The sequence below is a fragment of the Triticum aestivum genome, chromosome 3B (assembly GCF_018294505.1).
Source record: "Triticum aestivum cultivar Chinese Spring chromosome 3B, IWGSC CS RefSeq v2.1, whole genome shotgun sequence".
Classification (NCBI taxonomy): Eukaryota; Viridiplantae; Streptophyta; class Magnoliopsida; order Poales; family Poaceae; genus Triticum; species Triticum aestivum.
The window spans coordinates 372,325,535-372,338,006 of NC_057801.1; the positions used below are offsets into that span (position 1 = coordinate 372,325,535).

Below are 12,472 nucleotides of genomic sequence, written 5' to 3' on the forward strand. Positions count from 1 at the left end.
ATTCGAGCCCTCGAGGCCCCTGGCTTGTATTATGATGCTTGTATGACTTATTTATGTTTTAGAGTTGTGTTGTGATATCTTCCCGTGAGTCCCTGATCTTGATCGTACATGTTTGCGTGCATGATTAGTGTACGATTGAATCGGGGGCGTCACACCCATGGTCTAGACGGGTCTGTCCGCTGCAACCATAGCCATTTAGGTTGCAAAGCCACATTCATCCACCTTAGGTTGGGGACACCAAGGCCACCTGCCCACTTTGGTCGACAGAGAGTCTCCCAAGCAACGCATTTACCTCCTCTTGCTTCCTCCTTTCCAAACCACGAGAAAATTCTGCAAATCTTGATGATCGCCTTGATCGTTTTCGGAGGCAGACCCATGGCTATCATCGAGTGCACCGGGATTGCACAAAGGACCGACTGGATCAGTAGCACCCGGCTGCTCTTCGGTAGGGAAGCCGCCTTCCATGATGGCAGGCGCGCTGCAATTTGGTCTACCAGGTCTTGAAAATGCACAGCTGTCTGCTTCCGAATGGACAGTGGTAGCCCGACATAGCGACAAAGGAAATTTGCATTGGCGCATCCCAGCAGCCCGGACACCAGCTGCATGTGTTCTTGCATGCATCTGATCGGTAGAGCAGAACTTTTCTGAAGGTTGATCTTGAGCCCCGATGCCTGCCCAAACAGGTCCAAAATGGCAGCACACGCTTGAAGATCCAGCTCCTTTGGTTTCAGAAAAATCATTGCGTCGTCTGCATACATGGAGACCCGGTGTCGCAGTCCCGTCCGGGCCAAAGGGGCAAGTAGTCCAGCTGCCGTGGCATACTCAAACAAACGGCGTAGGGGTTCCATGCATAAAATGAAAATCATGGGTGAAAGCGGACTTCCTTGACGCAGCCCTTGACAGTTGAAAATTGTTTCTCCGGGGATTCCATTGACATCAATCTTGGTTGATGATGTCGCAAGTAATCCACAGATCCATGAGATCCACCTTGGTCCGAAGCCCATCTGTCTCAATACTTCCAGAAGAAAAGGCCATTGCACAGAGTCGAAGGCCTTGCTCATGTCAAGCTTCATAAGAACCGTTGGATCCTTAAGAGCGTGCAGTCTAGATGCCGTGCCTTGCACGAGCATGAAATTGTCATGCAGAGATCGTCCACGCACTAAGGCGCTTTGATGATTGCCCACCAGGTGCGGCAAGTCGTCAGTGAGCCGAGAGGCGAGAACTTTGTCAAAGATCTTGACTACGCCATGATTTAGGCTAACAGGCCAGAGGTCTTTGATATAGCTGGCTAGCTACATGTATGTACTCCTTACTACTCTACCAATACACTCCACATAGAGCTCCACATACACTAGCTGCTGCTAGCATACATGTATGCATGAAAGTCCCCAAAGTTAAAGCTGCCAGTAAAAGTGAAAATCTTTTTGCTCTCCTGACAGTTACTACTACAAGGTCACTTCTAGGCTGGCTAAGCCAGGAGCAAGTAATGCATGCACTGCACACATATGCACACATGCCTGCGTGTAGTTTATGGGCAGACGACAAGGGGCAGTGGTGCTCATGAGCTCAAAGCCAGCCCAGTCACTGATCTCCTATATCTCTTTCTCACACTTGATCATAATCAAACCATAGCACCCAGATGCAGCTAGCAAGTAATTAGTGAAATACTTATTTTAGTTTCTCCCTCCTCAGATGTCAATTGAAGTAATCCAAAGAAATCTCTCACCCTAGATAATAGGATTGGAATGCTTTACACAAGTACTATACTCCCTCCGTTTCAAAATAAGTGTCTCAATTTTAATACAACTTTGTACTAAAGTTAATACTTGATACAAAGTAAAAACACTTATTTTTGAGACGAAAGGAGTACTGACTAGGAGTCGGCCGACTGGAATATTAATAAATAAATTAAATTAGTCTATTAGTTCTAGACGGTCCGATGCAAAAAATAACGGTGGTCAAGATTGGTATTCTTCAGCCTCCCGATCTCCTTGTTCATCTTCTTCCCCAAGACTTGCCAGGACCACCTGCCTAACCGCCTGCCTCTATTGCCTGCGGCCGGCAGCGCTTTCGCGCCAGCCTCGCCGCCCCGCCCTCCCCTCACCACCACTTGCCGCCGCGCTAGCCCCAGCCCCGGCGATGCTTCTAGACTGGTGAACCATCAAAATTTCTTACTGAGATACCCCCTCGCTCCCCATACCGTCAACCTTTGGACTCGCCTCCTCCTGCATGTCGCCGGGTATGACTCCTTCCTGGCCGATGCCTTACCGGCGCCTCGGTCCTCGCTACGCTCACCCCGGCATGCTTCCTTCTGACTGACCCAAATTCTAAAACCCGGCAACTTACCTCTAGATAAAATTTTAAATTACTGATGTACTGGTAGTACTTGTATAACTGAGCCCTACCCCCTGCCTACACAGCCCAAGGCATATGAGAAGAGAGCAGTACCCTGCTATCCGGTAAGTACTAAAAGCCCTAGGCATGTTAGCAAGCTTATATATTTCAGAACCCACACAATCAAGAGCATTAATATGATAGGCATACCATAGTGAGTGATAATAGGCAGTAGCTAGCTGTGGCTATAGCTAGATGTGTGCATCGTTGCACTGCACACACAGTGTGTCAAGCGTGAGGACCATCGATGAGGTAGTCTGCTGTGTAGTGTGTACTAGTAGTAACAAGTATACAAGTGTATGTTTGGCAAAAAAAAAAGTATACAAGTGTATGTACTAGACAGTACAGTACACCACCATAAGCCATAGGTGCAACCATCTATTCTTTGGCCTGCCTCTTTATAAGAGCCTGCTTGCTTTCCCCTCCGGCCTGCAGCCTTTTGCTAGAGAGAGCACACCACACACACACACACGCTGCGCGCAGGCAGGGCCCTAAAAGTAGCTTCAACACTGCAGGCATCTTGTCTTATTGCGCCATTAGCATCTTCCTCCTCCAGCGAGCTAGCGTTTAATGCGCGAATGCTCCCTCTGTTGCTCCAATATATCAACACACGAGCCAGCCTACCATCACCACCACCAGCGGCAGAGTGCTCCCCTCTTCCTCAGCTTACTTGCGTCCCATTAATTAAAGGTACGCGCCATTTGATCGATGCGCTCATCTGTGCATATGCATGTTGCTGGGTCGGTAGTTGCATGCGCTTCATCGGATCGGCCTCAGACAGATCAGAGCCTCGCTATCTACGTACTTGGATATATAGCTCATACCCGATTTCTTATTAGTAGGTGGCAAGATGGATCCTGGCTTCTGCAACGACATGATCCTAAGCGAGAGCGCGTGGAACAGCGGCGGTGGAGACGGTGGCGCGGCCGGTGATGTCGTTAATGTTGTGGACGGGAGCGGCATGTCGGTGCTGGAGAGGCTGGTGCTGGACGAGGCGCTCGCGGCCGCGATCATGGAGCTGCAGGGCATCCAGGTGCCGTGCGGAGGTGGCAAGCCGATGGCCGGCGGCATCGAGGCGGCCAGCCTCGCATTCGGCGCTACGGGAACGGGACCCGTCACGCCTGCCTACGCTGAGGTTGACGGGGTTGTCCTGCAGCGACAGCAGCATCAACATCGCCATCAGGGCGTGATGGGGATGCCTGTCGACTACGACCTCGTACCAGCAGCACGAGCTGTCACGTTGGCTACTGTACCTGCGGCACCTTCCTTCCCAAAAGGCGCGGCTGCCGCCGTTGACCGCGCCGGCGTCGCCGATGCGGCGGTCTTTGACTCCGGCAATAACGCGCCGGCATCGGCGGTAATAGCAGGGATGACGAGGCAGTGGGACGAAGCCAACGGTTGTGCCAAAAGGCAACGCCGGTCAAGTAGAAAGAGGAGGGCCGCCGATGCACCATGCCCGGCCGCCGACGGGCACTCGCAGGAGAACCCTCTCTGCAGCCTCCTCGCGTCCACCAACACCGGGGATCGCGGCATTCAGATTGCGTTCAGCAGCGGCGGCGGTGCTGCGCCGTCCTCCAAGCGCACCAAGCCGTCGCTGAGCAGTACCTCGTCCAGCATCAGCTTTGACGGCAGAAGCTCCGTCAACAACGGCTGCGACGACGTCCCCCAGTACGAACCGGACACGGAGGCCCTGGCGCAGGTGAAGGAGATGATCTACCGCGCGGCGGCGATGCGGCCGTTGAGCCTCGGCGCCGAGGAGGAAGACACCGGCGAGCGGCCAAGCAGGCGCAACGTGCGCATCTCGTCCGACCCGCAGACGGTGGCGGCGCGCCAGCGGCGGGAACGCATCAGCGAGCGGCTGCGCGTGCTGCAGAAGCTCGTCCCGGGAGGCGCCAAGATGGACACGGCCTCCATGCTGGACGAGGCCGCCAACTACCTCCGCTTCCTCAAGTCACAGATCAGGGAGCTGCAAACCCTGGACCGCCGGAATTACGGCGCAAATGCCATATCGAACACAGGCATGGCGCCAATGATGAGCTACAACAATATGCCGGCCTTCGCCTTCCCGGCGACAGGAGCCGGCGAAACCCTAGGAAGAGGAGGAGAGGAGGCTTTCATAAGCAGCCGGTTTAGATAGATTATTGATGAGGGACATGCACGTACGCAAGTGTTTTCATGTGTTGTGCCCAATGTAAGACCATGCATCGATCAGAAGATAGATCGATCCATCATCATTAGCTACTGATTAGGGATGATCATGTCGGTCGATGAAATTAATCATAATGTCGTCGTCTTCACCTTTTTTCTTCTTCTTCTTCTTCTTCTTCTCCTTCTGTTTGATTGATGAATAATTTTGCATGCATGCATCCGGCTACGTGCTTTTACAAATTTTATTAGAGACTCTATGAGCGAGCAGCAGAAAAGGAGCGATGGCTTGGAAAGTTTTTTGCTCCTCCTTTTGATCAGTTTAATTAGTCGTCGTTGTCTCCATCTTTTCATGTGGCAAGCATGTAGACGCGTGAAGCAAAGCTTTTCCAGCGGGCGTGTGTGCTTTCTAAGTTCCGATCCAAACATCATCATGACAACTTTCTAAGTCGTAATTATGGCCTCTTTGAAAGAGAAAGGCCTTTTCTTTGTGCATGCAAAACCCTACCGAAAAGGGCCGAGATCGATCGAGGAGAAAGGAAGAAGAGAGGGCAAAAATCATGGCTTAATCATTGCACACTTTCTGGTCGTCGTCGTCGTCGTCGTAGCTAGGGAAGCAATACAGAGGGAAAGAAAGCATGCAATGCATGGTTAATCAACTGTTTGAGTTGTAATGATCGAGGAGACGTGTGGTGTCGTGGCAATGCCGATGCCGATGCCGATGCCGATGGTTCGTGCAGTGTTTGAGCCCACTCGGCCGGGTCAGGTTTCAGGCTTGGGCTGGGTGAGCTTTTTAGACGGCCGGGGTCAGGCACTCGCTGCATCAAAAGGCATGCGTCTAAAAGGAATCATTCCCTTTCCCTTTTGATTCAAAAATGCACGCCTTTTGGTCCTCGAGCTGCGTGTCAAAATTCTTGATGAGATGCTGTCGTATGTTAGGATTAATCTTGACATGTGTTGTGCACGTCCAAGTGTGCCGTGATGGGTGTGTTGCATGTCACGTTAGTACTAGAGATGCATGGTAGTGAAGATAAGTATTAGTCAAGAGAATAGGCTGAGTTAGTTTGCATGCATGAGTTGGTAGCTGGACTCGGCCGGGTTGTATGCGGCCGTTGAGGAATAGTGGGCAGCGCTGCATGCTGTTAGTGGTGCGTGTGCGTGAGTGCATGACATAGGTGGCTGGGTCCTTTGTATATAAGTGCTGTATTGGAGCAATGAAAAGGAAGAGCCAAGAGGGCTGGGAAAAACACAATGTAGTCTCTTGTTCCACCAAGGAGAAGGGCCTCTCGTGCAAAGTAACAGCCGGTCTTCTTCTTGGTTGTGTGTGTGTGTGTAGAGTTTCTCCATGGTGTGTGTTCATGAGCGATGAGAGGAAGAAGAACGGCGCTGCGAGGAGGCGGCGCCAACATTTGGTATTCAGAGCCACAAGGTTCGAGGGGCGGCCGTGGCGCGCGCGGTGGCGTCCGCGGCGGACGGGGCATGCGCGGCCGACATGGAGGCATCGGCTGCGGCGCGCGGCGAGCGCGTGGCGGAGGCGGCGGGCGGTGACGTCGTACGTGCGGCGACCGCGGAGGCCGCCGAGGCGCTGCGTGGTGGCGCAGCGGTGCAACACGGTGTGGCGGCGTGGAGGCACTGCATGGCGGCATGGAGGCCGCGGCGGTGCAGGGCAATAAGATGCGGCGGCGAGCCAGGCGCGACCGGTGCGTGTTATGGGTGCGCACTGGACACGCCGGGCGCGTTGGACCGCAGGAATGGACCGCGTCGAGGCGCTGGACCTGGTTGCGCAGATCGCGTACGTGCGCGGCGGGAGCGCGGGGACGTGGGGAGTGCGCGCGAAGGGCACGGCGGTCGCGGAGACGAGGAGGTCGCGAAGGACCTGCGTGGTGGCGCAGAGGTCGCGATGGCTCGGGGCGACAATCGTGGAAGGTGCGTGACACGTAGGCGCGGCGTGGCGGCTGCCATGGCGGACGCGGAGGCGGCACGCGGTGAGCGTCTGGTGCTGTTGGGCTCGTCGGGCGCATCGAATGCGCGCGGGATGTGCGGGACGCACTGGTGCGGTCGGGCTCATCGGGCGCGTTGGTTGCGCGCGGGACGTGCGAGGCGCGGAGGGACGCCAGGCATGTGTCGCCGGCGGAGATGGAGCTCGGCGTATGTCGCCGGGTCGTGACGGAGACCGGCGTCGGTGCGTCAGGTCGGGTCCGCGGGCTGGGTCACGGCCGTGACGACGACAATGACAGGAGCGGCAGTAACTCCGGCGACGGTAAGTCAAGATTAAGGGGGAGAATGTTAGGATTAATCTTGACATGTGTTGTGCACGTCCAAGTGTGCCGTGATGGGTGTGTTGCATGTCACGTTAGTACTAGAGATGCATGGTAGTGAAGATAAGTATTAGTCAAGAGAATAGGCTGAGTTAGTTTACATGCATGAGTTGGTAGCTGGACTCGGCCGGGTTGTATGCGGCCATTGAGGAATAGTGGGCAGCGCTGCATGCTGTTAGTGGTGCGTGTGCGTGAGTGCATGACATAGGTGGCTGGGTCCTTTGTATATAAGTGTTGTATTGGAGCAATGAAAAGGAAGAGCCAAGAGGGCTGGGAAAAACACAATGTAGTCTCTTGTTCCACCAAGGAGAAGGGCCTTTCGTGCAAAGTAACAGTCGGTCTTCTTCTTGATTGTGTGTGTGTGTCTGTGTAGAGTTTCTCCATAGTATGTGTTCATGAGAGATGAGAGGAAGAAAAACGGCGCTGCGAGGAGGCGGCGCCAACATCGTAACCTCTGAATCTTGACGAGATTTCTTCCTCATGACCGACCTCTGCTCTAAACCCGGCGTACGTGTGTGTTCCACCTTAGGATCCTAGGACATGTATGTGCCGAGCCAGGATTTAAACATGGGGCCGAAGAGATAGTTTAGCCAAACACACCTTTATGTCTAGCTCGTCTGAATTCTAGGAGACTAGAGCATCTACAACCGCGGACAGCAAATCTAACCTATCAAATGCTGCATCCGCAAACAGTGATCGGCCACACCTCAAATTTGCTCCTCTACATCTGGATACCTTATAGTACAAACTTTAGATCCATGCAAAAACATGGAAAGGATAAAGTCCATGTACTACGTTGATCATCTACCCTAATCCTCATCGGAGATGTCTACTATATCCGTGCCCGGCTCCGGGTACATGGGCGCCAGCCGGAATTCCACCTCCTGCAGCTCCTCCAGTTTCTTCACGCCAGCCTCCGCCTACATCTTCGCTTCTACCTCCTTCGGACCACCACCTCCATCGCAGCCGGCTATTGCTCTTCTTCCTCCTCCTGCTTTGCCTGCTTCTCCTCCTCCGACTCTGGCGAGTCCGGAGGCAGGCCATTAGTGTTGTGGGCGACGCACGCAGCGCGCCTCGCCCGGATCTCCTACTCAATCTGGAACCGGTGCTCTGGCATGAGCATAGCATACATGGTTATCTTCTGCCGAACCATGGCGAAGCCGGAGGGCGTGAGAAGAGTGGCGGTGCGGGAGAGAAGTGGATGGGCTCGGGCTAGCAACGCGGAAAGGGAGAGGGGTGTATGTGGCTAGGGTTGGGGGACGCCGACCGGCTTAAATAGCCGGATTTGGCCTCGGGCGGCGAGCCGGAGCGGCGTCACGGTGTTCACACACGCCACCGGAGGAGACGTTTGTGGAACCACCGGGTTTTCGGGCAATTTTGTGTGGGACCCCATCATCAGTCTGACGTCGCGGATGCATCCGGGCGCCCCATATCCACCCCATATTTGCGCTAGATATGAAGAGTGCCGGTCAGCCCGGACGTTTGAGCCCCGTTTGAGGCGCTCGTCTGGGTCAGATTTTTGTGACACGCCAGTGACCGAGCCGTCCGTCCGGGCGTTTGAGGCGGGTTTGGGGCGCCCGACTGTAGATGCTCCTACTACACCCAGTTTTATTCTTTCTCAAGTTGTAAACGATATCTCTATTATACGAGGAATAAAGTTGTTGATGCTCGAAAAAAGAGAAACGATCTGAATTAGATGCATGAATGTAAGGGCACCTCCAACACTGACCCACAAACCGGATACCGCATTCGTCCGTGGACCGGGGGGCTAGTCCGCGGACAAGGATGCGGGAGGCCACCATCCAATGGTATCCGCACATATTTCAAACCACATTTCAACTAACCGAACGAAATTCATCAAACATGACAGAATTTATTAAAGTTCGCATAGAAAATTACACAAATCATTCGTACATAGCACGCAAATAAGTTTGCTACAACAATGGTTCAAATTAAATGAGATTTAACCGGATGTTTAATAAGTTTTTCATGAACGAGTCATGTTGTCCCACACATAGTGCCCTTTGAGATTCATCCAACAGTGTATGTGTGTAAATGCTCATGCCTCTGTCATGTGGTACATCACGGCAGCGCCTTCAGACTACACAATGTGTAGACAAACATTAAGTGAACGAACGAACCAGTCAACAACTTGAGCAAGATAAAGCAAACCTCACAATCCCTACGGCTGTCGTGCACAATGTTCACCTTGCCTCCAGTCGATCAACCGTGCCACAAAACTTGGTTATGGTGGTCTGGATGGTGTACTATCGATACGCTAATGGCTTCACACTGCGCTCATGGATGATGCGCATGTTGTACGACGCAATGTGCTTTCGCACGTGAAATGAATCATGCACGTGCTGCCAGAAGAGCCTCTTTCTGCTCATGCCTAAGAAATCCGTAGATATGGCCAACCACGCATCACACAACAACTCATCCACCATGCTTGAGTACCCTGCGTACTCTAAAAACGACATGAAGTTTGAAAATAAGCTTAATGGCATTTGGTAGAACACCTGCCAGCCGTGGTGATCGCCATGGACGTAGTCAACAGGTGGCGGTGGGTACCTGGCTGCGGACGAATCCTGGGTGGACAGTGCCATAGTACAAGGTGAGCAGGCGCGTGGGTGGTGGTTGCAGATGTCTAGAAACGTTGCGTGGTGGCCGGAGAGCTACAACAATGACATCGGAGGAGGAGTGCGCGAAAGCAAAACAAGGGACAAGGGCGGAGTCGAATAGCTAGAATGGGAGCGGGAGGGGCATTTGAATGGGTCGGGGGTGCTAGAGTCCTATGTCGCTGTTGTTCGGACTCCCGCAAAGCCTCCCCCAGTTTGCTTCTCATTTGTAGGGAAAAGTGCACCCAGGCCGGTCGCTTGACTGATACAGGCCTGCGTTGGAAGGCAAAACACGTCCGGATTTCTATGAGGACGGATGGGGGTGGTTTTAGGGTCCGCTTTGGAGATGCCCTAAATACCTTAGGAAACGATCTGGAAGAAGGAAGCATCGGGTAGGGACGAGCCAATGATGGCAATGAGTGAAGGCCATTGCAGAATTAAAATTACTAAGTACCTAGATTGGTACTCATTAGCCTCCAATCTCTCAAAGTCAGGCCATGTGTCGCGTATGATCGTGGATGGCATCACGGCGAGCGGCGACAGGCGACAGTGGCAAAGCCCTATACTATCCACAGAGAGATACAATGCGCCAATCGATAATGGGGTTGTTTGGTTGCCTTTATTAGCCTCAGCCAGACCCCGCTGGATGCAATTTTTGCCCACTTGGTTGTCTGCATTGCACAAAAATATAGGCCAGTGTGAATTTTAAAGTACCTCCCAGCAGACTCGCTAGGGACGGTCGATTCAGGTATTTCCCCTCAGCCAGTCTCGCGGCTTGCACAAGGGGGAGTGTGGACCTAAGCTCATACGAGCTCGCGTGCATTTCCTTTTCCAAATAAGTTGCGGGAAGAATCAAGTCACCTCCCACCAATTCGATCGCCCTATTTGGCCCCCTTCGGCTCACCGCTGAAACCCCCACCATTATTTCTCTTCCTTCGAGCTCTTCATCCCAGATGGCGGTAGACGGCGGTGATGATTCTTCTTCATCTTCTCTGACCTATTCCATGCCTTCACCTAGCTCTACCGATGGTTGTAAGTTCAAGCACTCCCTACTCCCTACTCGTTCAATCTTAGATGTGTGAGCATGTGGTAGGTGTAGATGTGTGAGCATGTGGTACCATGGTAGACTCTTGATCAGTGAGCATGTGTTGATGTGGCAGATCAAATGGCTGTGGACGACGATGACATTTTGTAGCATGCTTGATGTCTACTACACAACCTTCTTCTTGTAGACGTTGTTGGGCCTCCAAGTGCAGACGTTTGTAGGACAGTAGCAAATTTCCCTCAAGTGGATGACCTAAGGTTTATCAATCCATGGGAGGCGTAGGATGAAGATGGTCTCTCTCAAACAATCCTGCAACCAAATAACAAAGAGTCTCTTGTGTCCCCAACACACCCAATACAATCGCAAATTGTATAGGTGCACTAGTTCGGCGAAGAGATGGTGATACAAGTGCAATATGGATGGTAGATATAGGTTTTTGTAATCTGAAAATATAAAAACAGCAAGGTAACTAATGATAAAAGTGAGTGTAAATGGTATTGCAATGCTAGGAAACAAGGCCTAGGGTTCATACTTTCACTAGTGCAAGTTCTCTCAACAATAATAACATAATTAGATCATACAACTATCCCTCCACATGCAACAAAGAGTCACTCCAAAGTCATTAATAGCGGATAACAAACGAAGAGATTATTGTAGCGTACGAAACCACCTCAAAGTTATTCTTTCCGATCGATCTATTCAAGAGTTCATACTAGAATAACACCTTAAAGACACAAATCAACCAAAACCCTAATGTCACCTAGATACTCCAATGTCACCTCAATCCGTGGATATGATTATACGATATGCATCACACAATCTCAGATTCATCTATTCAAATAACACAACGAACTTCAAAGAGTGTTGTAACATCCCAAATTTTCAATTTGGAATGTTATACATAGGACATCATATGCATATCATATTTTTATTGCATTTTGGTTGATCCTAGAAACTCTAAGCAACTCAAGGACACACGGGGAGAGTTGGGGGTTTCAGTTGTTTTCATATTTGAATTTTTCTCAAACATTGAAAGGAGGATCATTGTGGATTTAATCACTTTCCCTCCGAATATTTCCAATACTAAAATAAAAGAGAGGGGATAAAATGACTTCTCCGAAATAAAACAAAATATTGGAGGAAAAATGTTAAAATCAAATAAAAATTTTATTTGGATTTTTATTGCTATTTTATTTGAATTAGAAAAATATGCATGTTTTCAAAATTGCATTTTTAGGACAGAAAAATGTTCACTTTGTTCTAAATATTTTATTTAGATGGTGAAAATTGTTTTTGGCATTTTTAGTTTTTTTTATATTTTATTAGGATTTTTCCGTTTCGGCGGAATTATTAAAAAAAGTTCTCGCGGACCACACTGGGCCAAGGGCCCAGCCGGCCCACAGCACCGCCGCCTTCGTGCGAGCGTGCCTGAGCCGGACTCTCGCCGGAGTCCGGGCTGTTGCCCGCGCTGCCCCGCCGCCCTCTCCGCCAGCCACCGGCGCCCCGCACCCGCAGCCGCCGCCACCGCCGCCCGTCGCCGCCAGCCACTGCCGCCCGCGCGTCGCCGCCTGCGCCTTTGTCGCCCGACGCCGCCGTTGCCCTTGCTGCCGCAGCCGAAGCCCGCCAGAGCCCTGCCGACGCCGCCCCGTCCCGCCAGAGCATCACCGCAGGTAGCCGCCACCGTCATTGTTTTTTTTGGTTTAGTCAAAACCGTTCGATTTTTTTTAAAACCTAGATCTGTTTTTTTAGATAGATCGATTTGGTTTTTTCGGTTTAGTTGTTTAGCGGACGTTCGTCCGTTCGTTCGTTTTAACGAACGCCATTCACCGATTAGGTTCTGTTAACGAATGTTCGTTCGTTAGTCTGTTCGTCTCATTTTTTCCAGGGTTTTATCTGCGATTATTTCGATCGCGATTTCTGCCCTGATCTTCGATCTAGTATAACTTTTTGCT

At 51.5% G+C, this 12,472-nt stretch overlaps 1 protein-coding gene across 2 annotated transcripts; it reads left to right on the forward strand.

Moving 5' to 3' along the window:
* The first annotated feature begins 2,834 nt into the window (after window positions 1-2,834).
* On the forward strand, window positions 2,835-4,696 carry LOC123065405 (transcription factor bHLH74-like). Of its 2 annotated transcripts, none has more exons than XM_044488692.1 (2): window positions 2,835-3,084; window positions 3,234-4,696. In XM_044488692.1, the coding sequence occupies exons 1-2, from the start codon at window positions 2,973-2,975 to the stop codon at window positions 4,529-4,531; spliced, it is 1,410 nt and encodes a 469-aa protein (XP_044344627.1). In that variant the 5' UTR covers window positions 2,835-2,972; the 3' UTR covers window positions 4,532-4,696. The 2 variants fall into 2 exon arrangements, with proteins under 2 accessions (XP_044344627.1, XP_044344628.1); XM_044488693.1 differs by having other exon boundaries at window positions 3,237-4,696.
* Window positions 4,697-12,472: the final 7,776 nt, after the last annotated feature.